This window comes from Hemicordylus capensis, chromosome 11 (assembly GCF_027244095.1).
Source record: "Hemicordylus capensis ecotype Gifberg chromosome 11, rHemCap1.1.pri, whole genome shotgun sequence".
NCBI classification, from domain to species: Eukaryota; Metazoa; Chordata; class Lepidosauria; order Squamata; family Cordylidae; genus Hemicordylus; species Hemicordylus capensis.
Genome location: NC_069667.1, coordinates 29,122,585 through 29,142,003, shown reverse-complemented (window position 1 = coordinate 29,142,003; position 19,419 = coordinate 29,122,585). Strand labels below are relative to the sequence as shown.

The 19,419-nt window shown below is 61.3% G+C and overlaps 2 protein-coding genes across 5 annotated transcripts in view; one reads left to right on the top strand and one right to left on the bottom strand.

The window, feature by feature from the left end:
* Window positions 1-92: 92 nt before the first annotated feature.
* SASH3 (SAM and SH3 domain containing 3) lies at window positions 93-9,824 on the top strand. 2 transcript variants are annotated; one of them, XM_053273400.1, is made up of 9 exons: window positions 1,694-1,733; window positions 1,856-2,034; window positions 4,431-4,526; window positions 5,369-5,518; window positions 6,132-6,255; window positions 6,745-6,899; window positions 7,460-7,666; window positions 8,711-8,861; window positions 9,257-9,824. In XM_053273400.1, the coding sequence occupies exons 1-9, from the start codon at window positions 1,709-1,711 to the stop codon at window positions 9,424-9,426; spliced, it is 1,257 nt and encodes a 418-aa protein (XP_053129375.1). In that variant the 5' UTR covers window positions 1,694-1,708; the 3' UTR covers window positions 9,427-9,824. The 2 variants fall into 2 exon arrangements, with proteins under 2 accessions (XP_053129376.1, XP_053129375.1); XM_053273401.1 differs by lacking the exons at window positions 1,694-1,733; window positions 1,856-2,034 and adding an exon at window positions 93-1,182.
* A 912-nt stretch (window positions 9,825-10,736) lies between these two features.
* Window positions 10,737-19,419, bottom strand: part of ZDHHC9 (zinc finger DHHC-type palmitoyltransferase 9) — an 18,019-nt gene continuing 9,336 nt past the window's right edge. For all 3 annotated transcript variants that reach the window (XM_053273404.1, XM_053273403.1, XM_053273405.1), the window contains exons 3-10: window positions 15,248-15,408; window positions 14,906-15,064; window positions 14,633-14,770; window positions 14,430-14,476; window positions 13,937-14,041; window positions 13,146-13,249; window positions 12,372-12,519; window positions 10,737-12,100 (exon numbers count right to left, since the gene is read on the bottom strand). In XM_053273404.1, coding sequence (XP_053129379.1) covers window positions 12,008-12,100; window positions 12,372-12,519; window positions 13,146-13,249; window positions 13,937-14,041; window positions 14,430-14,476; window positions 14,633-14,770; window positions 14,906-15,064; window positions 15,248-15,408 — 955 coding nt within the window. In that variant the 3' untranslated portion in view covers window positions 10,737-12,007. The remainder of the gene's footprint in view (window positions 12,101-12,371; window positions 12,520-13,145; window positions 13,250-13,936; window positions 14,042-14,429; window positions 14,477-14,632; window positions 14,771-14,905; window positions 15,065-15,247; window positions 15,409-19,419) is intronic.

Here is a 19,419-nt window from a genome sequence, read left to right as displayed (position 1 = left end):
ATTAACTCACACCCCACCCATTGCAAGGGGACTTTATCCCCATGCCTCCTACTTGGCCTGGTGCCCGGTAGGTCTACTTTCTACAGAAGTCTGTTTGCTGGAACGGAGGAACACCCCAGCTCCTCCTCCTCGCCTCTTCTGGAAAGTATTCAAATCTGTGTCTCCAGCGTGATTAGTTCACTGATCAGCACAAGAGATCTGTGCGGGGAGAGACAGCAAGGGGAGATCTGGCCCTGGCAGGGGTCGCTGGTTTATTCTTCATCAGCCCCCTTCACCCCTCCATGCGGCCCCCTGACCCACTGCTTACTGGGCTGGTGTGAAGTTCTGGCGGGAACAGAGCGCTCTCCCCAGACCCCTGGCGCCACGCGGAGGAGGACGGAGACGCTCGCTGTGCTGTGCTGTGCAGTGCCCAGTGGCTGGAGGGGTGGCTCCGTGGAGGGAAACGGAGCCCCCTTGGGCCCCTGCTGCCCCATCTTGGGGGGCTGGGAAGTGCTTGCCTCCGGGCTCCATCCGCTGTGCTCTCTGGAGGTCGGCACACTGGGTGGGGATTGGGAAAGGGCTGTCATCACACAGAGGAGGCGTGGCCCCCGTGGCCCCTACTTGGGAAAGGGGGAAGCAACTCCCAGACTGGTGGCATTTAGGCCGCCCCTTTCTCCCGGGCAACCTCCTCGAGACATGATGGCCAACAAGGTGGCCCCATCCTCTGCCTGCAGACCGTGGCCTCCCGCCCCCAAGGCCCTCCTGCCAGAGTCCCACTCCCTCCCAGGAGGCCCATCTTCCTGTGTGCTTCTCCTGGGAAGGAGACCCCTCCTCCCTGCCGCCTGGCCTGTCAGGCTCAGGCAGGCCTCCCTCCTGGGGCCCTCAGAAGCCACCACCAGCCCCACGTTGCCACTTCCTTCCTGTGCAGGTCAGCTAGCCCAGGGCTGGGCCCCCACTGCTGCTGCTGCTGCTGCGGCTTCTCCTCGCTGAGCCTCACTTGCTGGAAATGCAGCCCCACGTGACGCAGCCGCGGTTTCCTGTGCCTTTCCTGGCCTCTGGGGCCAGCAAGCAGACGTCAGCGGCCCACCTTCAGTCTCGGGCACCGCTCAGCTGCATCGGCGGATTGGGTGGCTCCGTGGCAGAACCATGTTGCGCCGCAAGCCGTCCAACGCTGGCGAGAAGGATCCAGCCCAAAAGAAGAAGGTGAGAGTCAGAGGAGGGGCAGGCGAGGGCCCCGCCTGAAGCGCAGCTGAGCACCACCCTTCCGCCGGGCTCTGGTGCCAGGAGGGCCTCTTCCCTCGGCCACAGCTTGAGCCACGGTTCCAAGAAGGCTGCCGGGCTGGGTGGGTGTGATGGGGCTCAAGTGGGGCGAGTGAGGCTTCTGGGTTTCGTGGAGACCCCACTTCCCCCCCGCCTTGAGTATTGTCTGGCACCCGGAGGCCTCGCTCCTGCCTTCTGCCTCCTTTGGACGGGCCACGGGGGCAGAGCCCGGGCCAGGCAGGGCGGGCACCACAGCACAGGCACCTCTCCAGGCCTCAGCCTTGGTCTGGCCCCCCAGGGAAGCAAGCGCGGTGCGGCCTGAGAGGCTTCTGTCCCAGGCAGGCCTCTTGCCCGGCTGCAGAGGTAGCCAAGCCCTTGGGGGGTCCGCAAAAGCTCTCGGGCAGCTGGAAGACAACCGCTGGCTTGATGGGGTCTGCTCTGGTGGCGACAGGAAAAGCCCCACGGAGGGATGCCCAGGCTCTTGCTTCTTGGGGGTATGCGTGTGTGGGGGGGGGCGTGCATTTCTCCTCCTCCTCCTCCTCCTCCTCCTCCTAGTGGCCTTCTGTAGCAGACATTCAACAGGGACATGTTGCACCGCTGAATTTCTGACCGGCAGGCAGGCGGGCTGGGGAAAAGGAGCGACTTGGATCCCAGAGCCCTGGCGCTGGAAGGAGAAGCCAGCAGCCGAGGTGGCCATGCCACGCTCTGGCCGCAGCCAGTAGAGAGGCCACCACCATCAGGCCCACACCTCCCGTGCTGGGGGATGGGGCCGCTCTGCAGGCAGCGCTGCCCAAGGTCAGTCCCTGGGGGCGGCCGCAGCATCTCCGGGCAGGCTGGGTGGGACGCCTGCCCCAAACCTGGGAGAGCTGCTGCCAGTCACTGGAGACAAGACTGACCTAGAGGGCCCAGCGGCCTGCCTTGGCATAAGGCAGCTCCCCATGTTCCTGACCCAGCCACAATGGCCCAAGGATGATGGGAGTTGTAGTCCCACAACCCAAGCTGGAGAACCCCGCTGGCCGGGCTGCTGTTCCCCCTCCGTTGCCTGGAGTCGCCCTGTCCTCCCTTCTGTGCCCCTCCAGGGGCCACCCAGTACTCCGCAGCCCATCCCAGAGGAGCCACACACCCCACGGAGCCGTCCCTGCTTGCTTGTGGCCCGCCCTTGGCTGGGCAACAGCCGCCTTTTGCTGCTGGCTCTCTGAGCACTTCATGCCTCGGAGGAAGCTGGCTGTTGCTGCACAACCTCGCGCCACGTCCAGCCACTGAAGGGGGCTGAGTGCAAGCAGCCTTCCCAGAGGAGCCTTGCCCTCCTCCTCCTCCTCCTCCTCCTCCGCTGCTGCTGGGCAACTTCTCTGGCGCCTGACCTGCTGAAGGCCTTGGATCCATCCCTCTTGCCGGCTGCCATCAGGGTGGCTTTGAGCGGCGGCGGCCCCCTGAAAAAGCGGACACCGGCTTCCGGCAGTGTGGCCAAGGCTGCCGCGAGAGAGGAGTGTCCCTTGGGGCGGTGGGGTGATGGGCTGGGGGTCTGGGCGCCACCGAGGAGGAGCGAGGAGGGCCAGGCTTTGTGCTCCCTGAGCTGCTGCAATGCTCGGCTTTTGCAGTGGTGCGAACCGAAAGCAGCCTGGTCTCGGGGGGGGCTGCAGATTTCGCGTGGGAAGCCTGCCTAGCTGAACGCACTGAGGTGTGCACTCTGGTTTGCATGTCGCCCTGTGCACAGCGGCTTGCACATGATGTGCCTGGAGGCCTTTGCCGCTCCTTGGCTGGAAAGCGAGTGAAATGGGCGGCAGGGGGGGAGGGAGCAGCCCGGAAGCTTCCCCGCATCTGCCGCTCTCCCAGGTGTTTGAGCTCCAAGGGGTGCCGTTGCGTGGGGCGAACCCACTTCCTCTGCTGCCTGCTGATTACGCCCTGCTTCGGAGCACCGCAGAAAAGGAGGGCCCAGCGGGGCAGGGGAGGCAGGTGGGCTTCATGAGACTCTGAGCCGCCCCTCCTGCATGGAGGCTCTGCCCGGCCTGAGGGTGCCTTCCCAGGCGTCCTTGGAGGCATCTGCTGCCTGGGATGTGCTGATGGCCCCCAACCCGGAGCGCCTTGAAGAGGGACTGGAGCGGGGAGAGGGCTAGCGGAGCCCCCGCCTTGCCCCTTCCCCCTCTCGGCCTCCCGGAGTCTGGTTCAAGGGGGTGCTTCCATCAGGCTGAGCCGGGGCCCTTTCGGAGAATTGTGCCCTTCTGCTGCTGATGGTGGTGGTGGGGTTGGTTTCAAAGGGTTTCACTGCCGCCTCTCTTTATGCTGCGGGGAGCATGTTGGGGGACAACAGTCAAAAGCCAGACTCAGCCAACACAGCCCAGCCTCCTCAGAGTCCTGCCTCTGGCCGTGCTCCCCAGAAGGGACACTCTCTCAAGCAGCCGCTTGCCCGATCCGGAGTGCTCTCTACTGAGCATCCCTTCGCTGGACAACTCCAGAGGCTAGCCTACGATCCCTGTAACACCCCCCAGCCATTGGCCACTGCAGCTGGGGGTGATGGGAGTTGTAGTCCAGCCTCCGCAGGAGGGTCCAAATTGTGCGGCCCTGAGACAGAGGAAGCTGCAAGGCTTTGCGTGGCGCTGCGGGAGGCACTCCAGCCCTTTGGCCCTCTCCCACTGTAGGCAGCATTAGGGTCTGGCGGGAAGAGGCCAGGCGGGGACGAGGCGGAGCCTCCTTCCTCCTCTGTGGCGAGGGAGACCCGTTTCTCCAGGAGTCCAGGCGGTCCGAGGCGGGAGCCCCACCCGGCCCCCGCCCAGGGCACCGTCGGCTGAGCACCTCCTCGCTGCACCCCGCACTGAAGGGCGTCTGTGCGCAGGCGTGCTTTCAAGCGGACCCAGGGGAGTCCCACACCTCTGCGTGCATCAAGGCTGGCTACCGCCCAGGGCAGCCCTGCTTTTCGCCCAGCCTCATTCACCGGTGATGCCTGCAATTTCCACCATTGGCTCCAGCCCCCCCTAGCGTAGTAGACGACGCAGGGCCCGACCGGGTAGGGGGCAGCAGCTCCTCTCTGTGGGCCTCTGGCCTTCCAAGGGGACAGGACTCCTTCCGAGGAGGACGGGGGGCCTCTCCACTGCTGGGCAGGCAACCCCTGGAGGGCGGCCTGAAGCCGGAGCCCAAAGGGCGGGCTGGGAGTCGGAGGCCGCCCCCCCCCCCTCACCACTGGCTCTTCCCTCCAGCTCTCTCTGCAGCGCTCCAGCAGCTTCAAGGACTTCGCCAAGTCCAAGCCCAGCTCCCCACTCCCGACGGAAAAGGAATTCCACCTGGAGGAAGAGGTGGGTGTCCTGCGGGCCTCACGGGCAGCAGCAGCTGCTGCGTGGCCTTCTCTCCCTCTCCTCCTCCAGCAGCCAGAGCTCTTGCCCGCTGGGGTGGTGGGCTTCATCGCCTTCCCAGGCTTGGAGCCCCAGCTGGGGATGGAGCTCCCATGATCCCCAGCCACAAGAGGGATGATGGGCAGCGTAGTTCGGCAAGAGCCAAGGGCTGGGCCTGCGTGATCCTGTCTCAGTCCTTGCAGCAGCCTGCTTAGGGAAGTGCGCAGTGGAGGCATTCCCATCTTGCAGCAGAGGCCTGCCCGAAGGAAGGGACTTGCCCAAGGCCTCTGCGTGAGTCGATGGCAGAGGCCAGCTTCAACCCAGGGAAAGCCCGACTTGCAGCGGGCCGGCTGAGCCACTCCTCTGCTGCTGCTGCTGCTGCTGCTGCTGCTGGGTCATCTGCTGGGGTCTCGCCGGGTGCTCAAAAGAGCTGGGGTGCCGACCAGCCCACAGAGCCACCCAATAGATTTTGATGGCCAGGAGGAGCAGCGGCCCTTTCCATGCTCTCGCCAGGAATCCAGCGGGGGCTGCCCCTCGCCGGGGCGGCAGCTGAGCACCCACGAATGGCGCGGGCAGCCCGGCCCAACCCCGTAATCCTCACCAGGGCAGTTCACGCAACGAGGAATGGGCCGGCAGCAGCAGGAGGTTGGCTGTGTGCCCTTGGCTCGCCTGGCCCTGCCCACGGCCACGTGGCCGGAGGAGCTGGGGCGGCTGCTGGGAACCCCCTTGCCCCGCGCCGGGCCGGCTCCTCCTCCTGCTCCCGACGTCGCCTCCGTCCCCTTCCACCTTCTGTTCTCTCTGCGCAGGGCGCCACCACCGAAGCAGGCCCCGAGGACGCGGCGCGCCACAGCGGCGGCTCCAAGCTGAGCAAGAAGTGGAGGGCCGCCATCTCCCGCACCATGAACCGGAAGACTGGCAAGGCGGCCGCCCGGGCGCTGCTGGCGGCAGCGGAGCAGGTGAGTCCGGGGCGGCGCTTGGCCACCAGGCAGGCAGGGCTTGGGACGGAGGCTCCCGGAGGCGCCTTCCAGGGACGCAGGCGTGTGGCTGGTGGGGAAGGGTCCCAGGAGACTACCCAAGGAGGGTCGGCTGCGGGGGGGGGGAACGGGGGACCAGTCATTTTCAGAGAGTCTCCAGTGCCGCTCCAAACCGTGGCTGGGAGGGGGGCTTCGGCCCTTTGGCCCGCCACACACTGCCCTGCTCTGGACTGGGCCCCCTGCGACTGCTCTTTGGCCTGGAAGGGAGTTCCCATTGGTGCCTGGGGGGCGCCATTTCCAAGCATGGCAATGCAGGGGCCCGAGATCTCAGGCCCCCTTCCCTTCGTGCTAGTCTGAGGCCAGAAGAACGCGGGGCTGGCCGCTCTCGCCTCCCTCCCTCCCTCCCTCCCAGGAAGTGGGTCAGGGTTAGAGTGGACTCACTCCCTGCCCCACCGCCGGCCCACTGCACGGAACCGGTCGCTCGGCCCTGGGTGGTTTCTGGGCCGAGCAGGGTGCGGCCGGCGGAGCTCAGCGCGGGGCTAGACCGAGCCCTGGCCGGCCGACTCTCCTGTGCCCTTGCCTTGCCCGACTGCAGGGGGAGGCGGACGAAGAGGCAGCCGCATCGCCCGTCACCAGCCCCCTCGGCAGTGACGCCGCCGGCCCACTCTTCCCCGAGGCCACCGAGGAGAGCACGCACTCGCCCAGCAGCCCCCCAGAGGGTAAGTGGGGGGCGGGCCGCCTCCTGACCAGCCTCCCTGCTCCCTCTTCGTCCGCGCATGTTCCTCTTCTCCCCCGCCCTCATGCGGCAGAGGGACAGAGCTGGCCGCGGCTGCCACGGTTTCCCACGTGCCGGGCGACACGCAGGTTCGGCGGTGCGCTTCCGCGTGGCACTCCTCTGCCTCTGCGGGGGCCTGGGCCCAGGGCCACCTTTCCCGGCCGTCCACGCAGAAGCACGTCCCGCGAGCCTTCTCGTGGGGAGGGGGGCCATCGCTGCGTGGCCGAGCAGCTGCTTGGCCTGCGGGAGGCGCAACCCCCCCGGGCTCCGCGGCATCTCCAGCGAGGCCTGCTGACCCCAGAGCGCCGCTGCTGGCCAGCCCAGTCCCGAGCTCGAGGCGGGAGCCAGCAGCCGGCTCTGTCTGGCCGTGAGGCCGCCCCGGCTTGCGCTGCGCTCCCCGCTCGGGCCCTAAGCGCGCCTCTTCGGCCTGCAGGATCGGCGTCCCATCCCAGACTGACGGAAAGCGGCAGCCCCGGGAAGGGCGAGGCGGCCGGCCCGGAACCCTACGCGGGGCCCTTCTGCGGGAGAGCCCGCGTGCACACAGACTTCGTCCCCAGCCCCTACGACAAGGACTCGCTCAGGCTGCAGGTGGGTAGCTCGGCCCCGCTTCCGGCGGGGGCTGAGAGGGGGCCAGGAGGCCGGCCAGCTGGCTAGTGGTCCGGCACGCCAAACTCTCCGTCAGCTCCGGGCGCTTAGAGGACTGGCAGGGCTGGCGCTCTCCGGGCTCCCGGAGGCCTCCCCGTCTGGAGGGGGTGGCCCCGCCCGCCCCCGGAGGCACCTTCCCCGCTTGGAAGCAGAGGGGCTGCGACTGTCCTGAGGGAGGACTCCTCCAGCCCAGACACTTCCTGCGCTTTCGGCCCAGGCCTGCCCGCCCTCGGGCTGCCCACTCGCTGCCTCTTAACCGCCTTCCCCAGTCCAGGAACATTCCACTCCGAGTTACATCGGGGTCCTTTCTCCACTTGTCTGGCCCTTTTTCATTTTTCTGCACGGAAGATGTATCTGTGAGCTCCTCCGAATCTGGGGAGACCTCCCTTTTGCCCCCAGCTGCTCTGGCGGGGGGTCCAGAGGGATCGCCGCATCCCCCGCCCCAGCTGCCGCCTCGTCCTGGCAGCCACGCGGCACTTCCCTGACGCACGCTTCTTGCGCAGAAAGGGGATGTCATCCACATCATCGCCAAGCCCCCTGTGGGCACCTGGACGGGCCTTCTGAACAAGCGAGTGGGCTCCTTCAAGTTCATCTACGTCCACGTCATCCCCGAGGAGCCCGCGCCGGCCCTCAGGAGCTGCTCACGCAGCAAGAGCAAGAGGCCCAAGCCCAAGACGCTGCACGAGCTGCTGGAGCGCATCAATCTCCAGGTGAGAGCGGGCCCGGGCCCCCCCGCCCTGCCCTTTACAGAGAAGGAGAAGTGTCTCCTTCTAGTTCTGCCGTGGCAGAGAAACAGAGCCGGAGCGGGGCCCCCCCACCCCCGAGATTCAGCGTGCCTGCGCCTGGAGAGGGGAGGAAAGCGGAAGTGTGCGTTGCCTGCTCAGCCCCGCTTTCTGGGCAAGAGCAGCGCCTGCTCCTGCAGAAGCTGCCTCTGCCGACACGCCACCACTAGGCACAAGAAACTGTCCCATTCTGACGACAGAATACACCACCTGTTTACCTGAATCCAAGACCAGGTCCCCCTGCCCCACCCAGGTTCTTTGATCTTAGAAACTGGGGGGGGGGGTTGCTGTGCATTCAGAGTCTTTTGGGGAAACACAGGTATACTCTGCATATACCCTGCCATTTAAAAAAAAGGGGGGGGGCATCTTAAGCACAGAAACATCTTCTATTTATGTAAATATCTGGTAAGTTTCTCCAGTTGCAGATTTGGGAGATGCTGCAGAGGACCGATAAACGAAACCTGTCATTGCCAGGTGATGTTGGACTACAACTCCCATCATCCCCAGCCAGAAAGGCCTTCTGTGGTTGGGGATGACGGGAGGCGTAGTCCGGCCACCTCTGGGGACCCAAGTGTGAGCAGATCTATGCTGCTCCTGGGAGGCAGGAGGGGGGGGAGGCAGGCCGAGAGAGCTGCAGCCGCAGCCCAGGGGCAGCTGGGATGCCACAGGCCAGCCTGGACCCCTTGCCCGGGAGCCCCTTCTGGGAAAGCCCCCTGCCCACAGGGGGGGAAGGTCTCGGCCTCCATTCCAGCACAAGTCACCCTTCTACATCCTCCTCGTAGTGGCTCTTGGGGAGCTCCAGGTCGGGGTCTGCTGCTTTGGCCCCGGGGCGCCACGCCGGACCTCGAGCTCCACTTCTGCAGCCCAGCCACGCGAAGCCGAGAGGCCTCCTCCAGCCCAGGGCCGGCTCTCTGCCCTCCCGGCAGGGGGTGGGGGTCCCAAGCAGCCCCCTGAGCTCCCTCCCTCCCTCAGGAGCACATCAGCACACTGCTACTGAACGGCTACCAGACGCTGGAGGACTTCAAGGAGCTGCAGGAGACCCACCTGAACGAGCTCCACATCACGGACCCGCAGCACCGGGCCAAGCTGCTCACCGCGGCAGACCTCCTGCTGGACTACGACAGTGAGTCCCTGCGGAGCCGCCCCCTCCCCCCCGTGGCAGGGCCTCTCGGCAGGGGGCGATGATGTGGCCACGGGCAGAGCACCAGCCGGCCTGCTGAAGGGCCCGTCCCCGCTGCGGGGAGGGCGGGGGAAGGCGAGGGCCATGTCAAGGGCCCGACTCTGCAGGTGGCAGCCACTTAGGCTAGCGAGGGGGCCCTGGCCCACGGGTAGCGCAACTCCTCGGATCTGCGCAGGGCAGGAGAGGCCCTGTGGAGCGGGCGGCGGCGTTCTGGCCCACGGCAGCCGCTGCCCTCGTGCAACTCAAGGGGGTCGCTCCCCAGAGCCCTTCTAGCCAAGGCCAGCCCCCCCCCCCACCGGGCTAGCCTTGTGCTTACGGCGGCTTCCCTGTCTCCACAGCAAGCAGTGAAGCTGAAGAGGAAGGGAGCAGCCTGGAGGCTCACCTGAGCCCTGAGGAGCCCAAGGGGGACGTCCCGCGGGATTCGGGGTGCTTTGAAGGGGCAGAGACGCTGGACGACTCCAAGCTCAAGGAAGGGCCGCCCTCTCTCACTGTGGCGGGCTCCTTTTAGAAGCGCCTTCCTAGCTGCAAGGCCCACGGCCCTTCCCCCAGGGAGCCCAAGGATACTGGCTGGGCCACACCGTGGGGCAGGCGGGGAGTGCGCTAGCCTGGAGGCTTCCGCCTGGCGGCTGGGGTCCGGCCCCGCTCACTCCTCCACCCGCCTCCTGGCTCTCAAGAGCCCTTCCTCTGGACAATGAGGGGGAGAACCTGCAGCGGCCCGCTCTGGAGAGGACCGACCCGGGGCCCCTCCTCCTCCTCCCCTCTGCCAGGACACCGAGGAGGAGCGCCCCGCCAACTGTGGGGGGAGCAGGGGCCGAGCCAACACACACACAGCCCCCCGTGGCACTTCCCTGCCTGGGAGTGCAGGGGCCCCGGGGCCAGGGCTCCCAATAAAGGTCTCTCCTCTGACTCCCTGGCTTGTGGCGCAGACCTGACCCCCGCCGCTCCCCAGAGGCCCCCCCGCTGCCTCCTCCACCCCAGGGTGGACTGAGAGAGGCTGGCTGGCACATGGCCAGCCGGCCACCCCGCCACCTCCTCTCCCAAGGGGGCCACAGCTCAGCAAGAGGCAGCAGGGATGCCTGAGCTCTGGCCCCGTCAAATGGGGACAGTGGTCCCAAGCCGGCACCGAAAGACGAGAGCCACAGAGCTCAGACCGCTCACACACCACAGCCGGAAGCCAATTCCAAGGCCTTCACTGAGATCACGGAGGCCTGCAGGCAGCCTGCACTAGCCTGCTTCCCTGGAGCCACTGGACACAGGACAGGAGAAAGGAGACCCCAGACAAGACGGCTGTGGCAACACTGTTGAGATGGGGGGGGGTGACTGGGGGTGGCCTCTGCTCCCGTGGAGTTGGTCTGCCTGCTCTGGGCTCCCACTCACATGCAGCATGGAGGGAGGCGGCCACGTGGGTCACGCCCGCTGGGTTAGAAGAGGCACCAGCAGGCAGGGGCCTGCCCGAACGACACTCTGCAGCAACGCCATGACCCCCCGCCGCCGCCGAGCGAGACTGGCAACTCCCCTAAGATCAGGAGGGGATGGACAGGGAGAGACTGGGGCAGCTCTGAGTCAGGCTGAGGGCTCTTGAGGGCCCGGGCCCTACCCTTGAGAAGGGGTGTGTGGGTGGAGGGGGGCGGAGATTAGCAGCTCTCTGTGCCCCACAGAGAATACGCAGGCCCCTGCATTCAGGACCCAAGCAGCACAACTGGATGGGGCAGCTCTTTGCGGGGCTGTGCCGTTCAGACAGCAGGTGGGAGGCCACGTGCTTCACTAGCTCTTGCATCGAAGACCTGCCTGCATGAAGAAAGCGAGTCCTTCAAGGAGGAGGGTTCCAGCCAGCCCCAACCCTGTCAGGAGCTCTCTTTTTATTTATTCAATTTCTATACCGCCTTTCCAAAAATGGCTCGGGGGGTTAACACAGAGAAATAACAAATACATTAGATGGATGGCTCCCTGTCCCCAAAGGGCTCACAATCTAAAAAGAAACGCAAGATAGACCCCAGCAACAGCCACTGGAGGGATGCTGTGCTGGGGGTGGAGAGGGCCAGTTACTCTCCCCCTGCTAAATTAAAGAGAATCACCCCATTGAAAAGGTGCCTCCTCTTTGCCCAGTTTGCAAGGGACGCCTGCTCTCTGAATGGCACAGAGGCCAACGCCACACAGTTCTGCTGCATGTGGGCTTTTGCTCCCAGGGCAGGGAGGGGACAGGCTAGTGGCAGGGCAGAGAGGCCAGACCATGCTGAGGAATGTTTTTTGGCACACACACCCCACAAGCATAGCAAGGGGGGATTCTGGGCCTGAGCAGTGAGCTCAAGGGACCAACACACTGGGGCAGCTGGTTCCAAAGGCTGCCCACCCCCTTCTCACTGGGCACCCTTCATGGCCTGTGCCCCCTGCAGCCCTAGTCAAGGGGGTGGGGGTGGGGTCAACCCAGGCACGAAGAACACTGCAGAAGGGTGATGGGGCAGGGACTCAGGGCAGGCCACACACACACACACACAAAGGGGAAGGCCTGATGCTGCACCCTCGAGTTCCAGTACTGAGCCGAAAGGACTTGGGAGTTGGCCTGCTGGCTCTCTGGGGACAGAGGCCCACTTGGGGTTGCAGGCAGCCACATGGCACGGTTTGTCGGGGAACGTCTACGAAGGGCGCTGCCTCACGCCCCTGGCTGGCTAGACTCGGCATGAGCAAGCTGGCTTCGGGGGCAGCAGAGTTCAAACACCACAAAAGACTGCCGCCACAGGGAGAAAGATGGCCCCCAACACGGTGCCCAGCTCCTCCGCCTTCTGCCCAGCAGCTCGCTCCACACTTCACGGGGGTTGGGGCTGGGGCCAGAGAAGCCCTCGCTTAACAGAGTCCGTGTGAGGAAGGCGGCTGGCGGGGAAGGGCCCCTCCTCAGCCCCACGGGTGCTCAGCATCCACGAGGGAGGGAGAGCAGGCGTCCTTCAGTCTGGAGACACTGGTCACAACCACTGGTGAACAAACAGCCACACGGGACGGTCCCGCCACGATCCAGCCGGCTTCCCCCATCCTTGGCCCCGCCACAGCTCCACGTGGAACAAGCCAAAACAAAAAGCAGTGCTCCTGTCCAGAGGCTAATGCGGCGTCTGCCCGTGAGCCAGAGGTGCTTCTGCAGCAGGCGGCGACTCAGCCGTTTCCAGTGGTGCCTCGCAAGCTGGCATGGAGAGCTGGGGGGCAGAGGAGGAGGAGGAGGAGGAGGATGCTTCACAGCAGGGGCCAGCACACACACACACACACACGTGCGCCAGGGGAAAGGGGTCGACATGGCTGGACCACAGGAGGTTACCGATGGAGCCGGCCACCACCACCAGCACCAGCACCAGCGGGGTCTATTCCCCCCCGTCCCAGCCCCTTGGCCATCAGGGGCCAAGAGCGCTAGTGGCGAAGCTGCCGGATGGTTTGCTGGCCGCCTCCCAAGCCCCCGCCAGCCACACTCACCACGGTCTCCTCGGGGAGGGCACCGCTGGCATCCTGGGCATTGGGCTCCTCGGCACGCCGCTCTTCCTGGGTCCTGGGCTCAGGCCCAGCACTGCCCCCCTGCAGGGCTGCACTCTCTTGCAGCAAGATGCCCCGTCGGTCCAGCACACTACGAGGAGGAGAGTCCAGGGAGGGGGAGGCAGCGACACTCATGCTCTACCCTGGGGCTGCACCACTTCAGCCCTCCTGCAGACGCTGGACTACCAGCATCCCCGACTACTGGCCACTGCAGCTCGGGGGGCTGTAGTCCCAAAACAGCCGGAAGGCCAAAGTGGTACAGTCCTGCCCTAGCCTGCTAGAGAAAGCAACCAGAAATTGGCCCCGCAGGACCACTGTGGGACAGGCATCTGCTCCACCCCCCGCCCCACCTGCGACACCGGAGGAGCAAGTAAAAGAGGGAGGCAGGGGCGCAGCTAGGGGAGAGGGGGCCCGTGTTCACTCCTTTCCTGGGTGGCCCCTCAGAGGGAGGCAGATAATGAAGAAAACAGGGAGGGGTGGAGCTGGGGCCCCCAGGTTCTTTGAACCCATCCACTCAGTTAGAGCTACACCCCTGGATGGAGCTGCGAGACAGAAAGTGGCCAGCCCAGCTTTGCTCTCCAGGAACCAGAGGTGAGCTGCAGGCTCCCACCACTTTTCTGCACAGGAGAAGACCTCCCATTCAAGCATCCATCCCTCCCTCCCTCCCTTCCTTCTGCCCGACTGTGGCACGTGCGCTCTCCCACTCCAAACTGTTACCTGGGAGGCAGTGGGCCACACAGAACCTCGCAGCAGTTCTTCACCACATTGCCATGGCTATAGGGATTCTGCACCCGGTTCTTCCCAGTCCAGGAGCCCTTGATCTGAAAGAACACCAAGCAGCAGAAGGTGCCCCCCCCATAACTCTTTGAGCCAATGCCAGCACCAGCTTGCTGGGCGACTGCCCACACCCCACCATGAAAAGGGCACCTGTCCCTTTATACTGGTTCCCTCTGGAGTTGGGCACCTGCGGCTGGCCTCATCAACTGGCTCCCACAGAAGTCACTTCCTCCTTCGTAGGTCAGAGTCTCATCCACCAACCTCAGAAGATCTTGCCTGCTACAGGCAGAGCTCCCCTCACCCACCCCTAATGTTACCTTCCCCAACCCTGCATTCTCCAAAGGCCATGCCCCAAATGAGGGGCTCTGAGAAGTGGGAGACCCCTGCCCCGCTCCCCCCCGCCAAACAGTAGCAGGAAGAGGAGAGGCCAGAGAGCACTTCTGCTCCACAGAGCAAGACACCTGGGTCTTTTCTAAGTCTCACTCTGTGCTTGGAAGCGCCCTGCTGTGAGTTCAAACCCACCCGAAGGAAGGACACGGTTTCCTCAGCCATTTCTGCCCAATGGTAAAAGGCCCAGACTTCTAAGAGGAGGTCCTAATCAGCGGGCCCAATGGACAGTGACAGGCTGTGGGGAGTTCTGTCTCGCAGTCCATTAGGACCACAGGGAAAGAAAACTGAAGGAACAGGAAAGAAACTGGCTGCGCGGAAGAAGCTGGAATACAAGCACTCACATCTTCATTTGTTGTCTGGTTCAGTGCTACCAGGAAAGTGTGGAAGCCGGTCAGACCCACCACAGACCAGAGAGTGAAGAAGCAGATGAGAACCTCCAGGACTGTGAGCAGTTGAGTTAAGGAACAGGAAATGCACTAGAGATGGCCAAAGGACTGCACCGCGGTATCATTCACTCTCACCCCCGAGGAGTGCGGGGTCAAGCTGCAGGGGAGTGGCTCCCATGACAGCCAATGCAGCCTAACCATCAGTGCTGGATGAGGACCAGGAGATCCAGGTCCAAATCCCCATTCAGCCAAGAAGTTCACTGGGTGACCTGGAGGCAGTCACTAGCTCGCCCTCATCTCTCTTAGAGCTGCTGTGAGGATAACATGGAGAGGGAGAGAGAACCATGTACATCACTCTCTGAAAAACCCCACCATCATGCCTACATGGCAGGCACCCTCCCCTTGTGCTACAAGCAGGTTAGAGGCAGCAGAAGTAGGAAGGATATGTTCCTGGGGTTTCTTTCAGAGTAGTCAAAAAGCCAATCCTCAGGGATTCTGGGTCAGAGGAGAAAAGGGGTTAATCTCAGACACCACCCAAGCCAGGAAGGGGAGGAGCTGCGCCCTTGTTTCTTCCCAGGTGCCCCTCCAACTTCCAGCCTTTATTCCTTTACCCGTGCCTGCCCCGCTCCCGGCGAACAAACCAGGACTTACTCAGAGTAACGTAGACAATATTGAAGGAGAAGATGTAGATGGTGAGAAGAGACAAAGAGAGGATGAAGAGGTAGAAGTAACGGTAGTTCCTCTTCCCCACGCAGTTCCCCACCCAGGGGCAGTGGTGGTCAAACCGCTCTGCAGGAGCCAGACAGGCAGGTCAGTGTGGTCAAAGCTGGGCCCACCCCCACAACCGCCTGCAAGCAGCCAGCCAACCCCCGCCCCCCCCCCACTGCACGGGGTGCCGGGCCCAGAGCTGCCACCGCCACTCACCCACACAGTTGTCACAGATGCTGCAGTGTGAGGCGCGGGGCGGGCGGAAGATCTTGCACGTGTAGCAGTACTTCAGTTTCACAATCTGGTTGTTAATCTGGAAGTTCTTGATGCGTGGGGGTGGCCGCTGGCCAGGAGGCACCGTTCCGTTGGTGGCCTCTGAAAATGAAGCCTGCCCGTTATGGACTGTACAGGGCTGAAAGTAAGAACGGCATGCCCAGCTTGGCAGGCAGGGCCCTTTCCCCTGGCAAAATATACGTCCCTTCACAGTCCGGAAGCCACAGGCTGAGCGGGCTGTGGCTGTGCGTGTGAGGCCGCCTGACGCAGCAGGCACCCACTTACCAATCTCCATTTCAATGAAAGCTGCCTCCTCGGGAAGAGCTCGAGGAATCACCCCTGGATCACTGAAGCTTGTCCGCAAGAGGGTGGCCATTGCAAAGAGGAAGAGGACGGCTGCAAAGACGGGGATGGTTGGGGAGAGATGGACAGCAAGGTAGCGACACCTACAGCAGGAGAGAAGCCAGGAGGAGATGTAGTCAGACGCAAAGCCTGCGGTGTGCCACCCGAGGCCTTCAGGAGGGCATGGAGGCAGCCCCATTCCTCTCTCGGTGCCACTGGGGCACAACGAGCAAGAGGCGGGACCCAAAGGATCAGGAGTGCACAAGCCAGGCTGCTGGGATTTGGGAAGACGCCTCCCCCCCGCCCCAAAGTAAAAAAGGGTACCGCTATTTGCTGCAGCAGGACACTGCATTTCGAGAAAGCCTCTTTTAAGAAGCAGCATTCCTAGCCCCTGCCTCCCATTAGTGTTTAACCCTGCACTTTTCAGTCTGCTTTTGCCGATGAAAAGCGTTTGCAAACAATCAAGCAGCCTCTAGCAAAGGCTTAAACGGAGCGAAGTTTCCAGAGGGTCTTGTCTCGTGGCAGTTACTGAAAATTCAGCTTGGAAGAGCATGCGTGCCCCAATGACGAAAAGTCCCAGGACGGGCTGTAATCAAAGGGCAACTTTTAAGCACTGCCAAGAGTATTTGTTATGCAGTTTCTTTGGATCCCAGAATCTGTTGGCACAAGTCTGAAGTGTAACCAACGAACAGCCAACACATACAGGGCTGACCTTCTCTCTGTGTGTGTTCCAGCATGGGAGGCTTGTGGACGGAAACATACATGTGATCTGTGGAGCTAATCTTTCTAGAACTGCAAGGACAAGAGCGCTGGGCAGGAGAGGGGAGAGAAGCCCTGCTTGGGAGCAAATGCACTGCTGCCTTTTGCAATCAGCTGTTGAGACACATTTCCGTTCCATCACCTGGCACTGTACAGAAAAAAGGGGAGACCGAGGAGGAGAGAGGTGGGACTGCCATGCTTCTTGCACCCCAAGAGCACTCCTGCCTGCAGACCCAGCCTTCCAAGAGAACTATGAGGCATGGAAACCGGGCACCAAAGCAGCAGGGGGGAGAAACCCAGCAGCAGAGCACAAGAAGCCAGGAGAGGGAGCAACCCATCTTCCGCCTGCAGCTGCCAGCACACACTGCCCCACCCCTGCTGCACAGGGAGGAAGCGGGATGCTGACAGTTGCTCTGTGGACTGGGCGTCCCTGCCAGGGCCAGCAAGAAGCCGCCTCTGCTTGGAGCACAACCCTAGAAGCGGCAGCTACAGACTCCCTGCACTGCTACAGCCTTCTCTCCCTGTGTCCCTCCTGCCCCCACTTTTATACATGCTCCCATGCTGAATATTTAACAGGAAATGCTGCTGCACAATTTCTTCACTTCCACCGCCAGTTGGAGGGCTCCCTCTGTGCCAGAACTCCCAAACTGTGCCTTCAAAATGAACTCTGGAAACACGAACATATTTATTTTCCATAAAGAATTCTGCTTCTAGGAGCGAGGCTGTTCAACCATCACTAGGAGGGAGAGTAAGAAAACACTTGGAGGTGGAATTAAAGAGCTTGCTGCAAAGTCCATTACTGATCTCAGAAAAGATTACAAGGCAAAAAGGTTCATGAGCGCTGGATGTCACACCCAGCCCACTCGCAGCTTCTCAGTGAGGCACTTGGAGTACAATGACATGGCTAAGCCCAAGTGAAAACCGAATGCCATCACTCAACACTCCAGTACCCCCAAAGTTGGAGTTCATAGTGGGAGACCAACACGAGGAATATTCAGTCATCATGTATATAATGTTATTCATAGATAGGGCACTTTACAAACAACAAGAAGGCAAGTCCCTGCCTCAAGGAGCTTACAGTCTGGAAACAGACACAAGGGAGGTGAAAGGAAAGAGAGGGCAATTGAAGTAGCAGTAAAACCTTGCTAAGTGGGCAAAGAGACCCCTTTTAGGGGGACTTTTAGCTCTCATATTCAGCAGGGGGGGAGTGACTGTCCCTGCTCAGATCAGCAAAGCTGCTCTCCAACGGCTGCCTGTGGTGCCTCCCTTAGGTTTCTTTCAGACGGAGAGTCCCTTTTGGACAGGGAATTATCTTCTCATTCCTTTTGTTGTGTTTTTCAACTGCCGGTCTGTGGATCAGTGCTGGTCCGTGAGGCGTTGGGTACTGGTTCGTGAGACATCGCTAATAACCACCCCCTCAACCCCCCCCCCAATTCTGGGCTGGTGGGGGCTGCCTCCAGGAGCTCTCCAGAGCTCATTTCCAAGCAGCCCTCACTGCTGGACAACGTTCACGTTAAGGAAGCGAAATGAACGGGATCCAGCAGCGAGGGCTGCCTGCCTAAAAATGAGCTCTGGAGACATGTGATGTCATGTGCAGAGGGGAGGGGCCCAGGATCCACTGCGCCTGTGCAAGTTATTTGCAGCTCATTTCTAGGCAGGCAGCCCTCACTGCTGGACAGCAGCTTTAATAACTGCTGGTCCAGGAAACTGCGCATGAAGAATGTACCGGTCCATGACTCAAAAAACATCGGGAAACACTGGTGTAAACTGTTTTGTGATTTGTGTTTGTTTGTTGAGAAGCAGTATGTAAATATTTACTGTAATGATGTAAATCATAAACTGGGGGAAGTGTGTGATCATTTCAGTTAGGGTCTTGGCCAGGGAGCGCTGCCAAAGGGCTCATGGGGAAAGAGGAGGGGACAGAAGCAAGCAAGAGAGGCAGAGGCATCCACTAAGGCAGGCAAAAAAGTATGTGGAATCATTTGGGGAAGCAGACCACCCCTGGATGACTGAGGGTGGTGAGCTGGATAACCAAAGCTCACAGGGCAGGAATGCATCAGGACAGAAGAGCAGCAAAGTGAAGTTAATGAGTTTGCACATGATCCAGAATTTGACAAAAAGCTTGTGTGAATACTGATGAAGGAGCATCACATGGTCAGAGCAGAGAGGCAAATCATTTGGGTAGCAGAGCACTGGACAGAGGTGAGGAGATCAAGGCGAGGCAGCAGAAGACGACAAAGACGACTGCCGTAGTCAAGGCAAGAGATGAACAGGGCAGCCAGTAGAGTTTCTGTCCAGGGAACAGCGAGGAAGGGCCATATTTTTCTAATGTTGTAAAAACTGAGGCAACATGATTTGGCAGTGGTCACTGCCAAATGAGGTGAGGGAAGGAGAGAGGCACGTCAATCACAAAGGCAAGGCTGTGGGTCTGTTTAACAGGGTGGGAGATGTCAATGGATAAGGAGGGTGAACAACGAGAGATGGGGAGGGGGGCGGCGCTTGGGAGAAAGGGCAGACATTCACTATTGCTTCAAGCTGATGATGAGCAAGACTGAAACATCCAGCCAGAAATATCAAGAGAGGCACACGGAAATGTGGAGCAGGATGGATGGAGAAAGCTCCAGAGAGGATTCTTTCTCGTTTCAAGGATGAGCCTTTGGCCTTTTCCAGCTCAGTTTATCTAAGCTCAGCTATTTCAGACTTCAGAAACAAGCACACATGGCACTCAAGGTCTGTTCCAGGAACCACATTCTCCCAGCATGCTAATCTCATTACTAAAATGGCGTTGGCATTCCAACCATTCCAAAGACTTGTTTATTCACTCATCTGATATGCTATCATCGGCTGACTAAAAGCAAGCTTTCAAAATAGAAACACCGACCACATTATTAACAAGGGTGGGGTCAGGTGGCTGCACCAGCTAGTTCAATCCATTTCCGAAAGGCAACAACTGGGTAGAACTAACAGATGGAATGACCTTCCTCACCCCAAACACTAAGCAGGAAGAATATAGCAAGAGCCCTAGTAAGGCAAATCCCTAACTCGGGGGGCATCCTGTACCTTTAGCAAATCAGAAGAGCTTCCCTCTTCATAGTTGTTTTGTATCCTGACCAGAAACACACACTGACCACCACGTAACATTTTTCAGTCCAGTTTCTGCACTCCAAGCATTTTCCCAATACCAGCCTGTGGGATCGCCACCCATTCTGCTTTGACAGAAAGTATGTAACAGTTGAGGCAACATCTTTATTTATCCAAGTGCTCAGACTTTCTGATTTAGTAGCACTAGTCACTTCAGCAGAGACTGTCAAAATGCAAGTACTTTAAACATTCATGAAAATGGGATAACAGATGAC

Coding starts and splice junctions, on each gene's coding strand:
- SASH3 (XM_053273400.1), top strand. CDS start 1,709: ATGCCCAGGCTCTTGCTTCTTGGGG. Junction 5,519..6,131: donor TGCTGGCGGCAGCGGAGCAG/GTGAGTCCGGGG, acceptor GCCCGACTGCAG/GGGGAGGCGGACGAAGAGGC. Junction 6,256..6,744: donor GCCCAGCAGCCCCCCAGAGG/GTAAGTGGGGGG, acceptor TTCGGCCTGCAG/GATCGGCGTCCCATCCCAGA.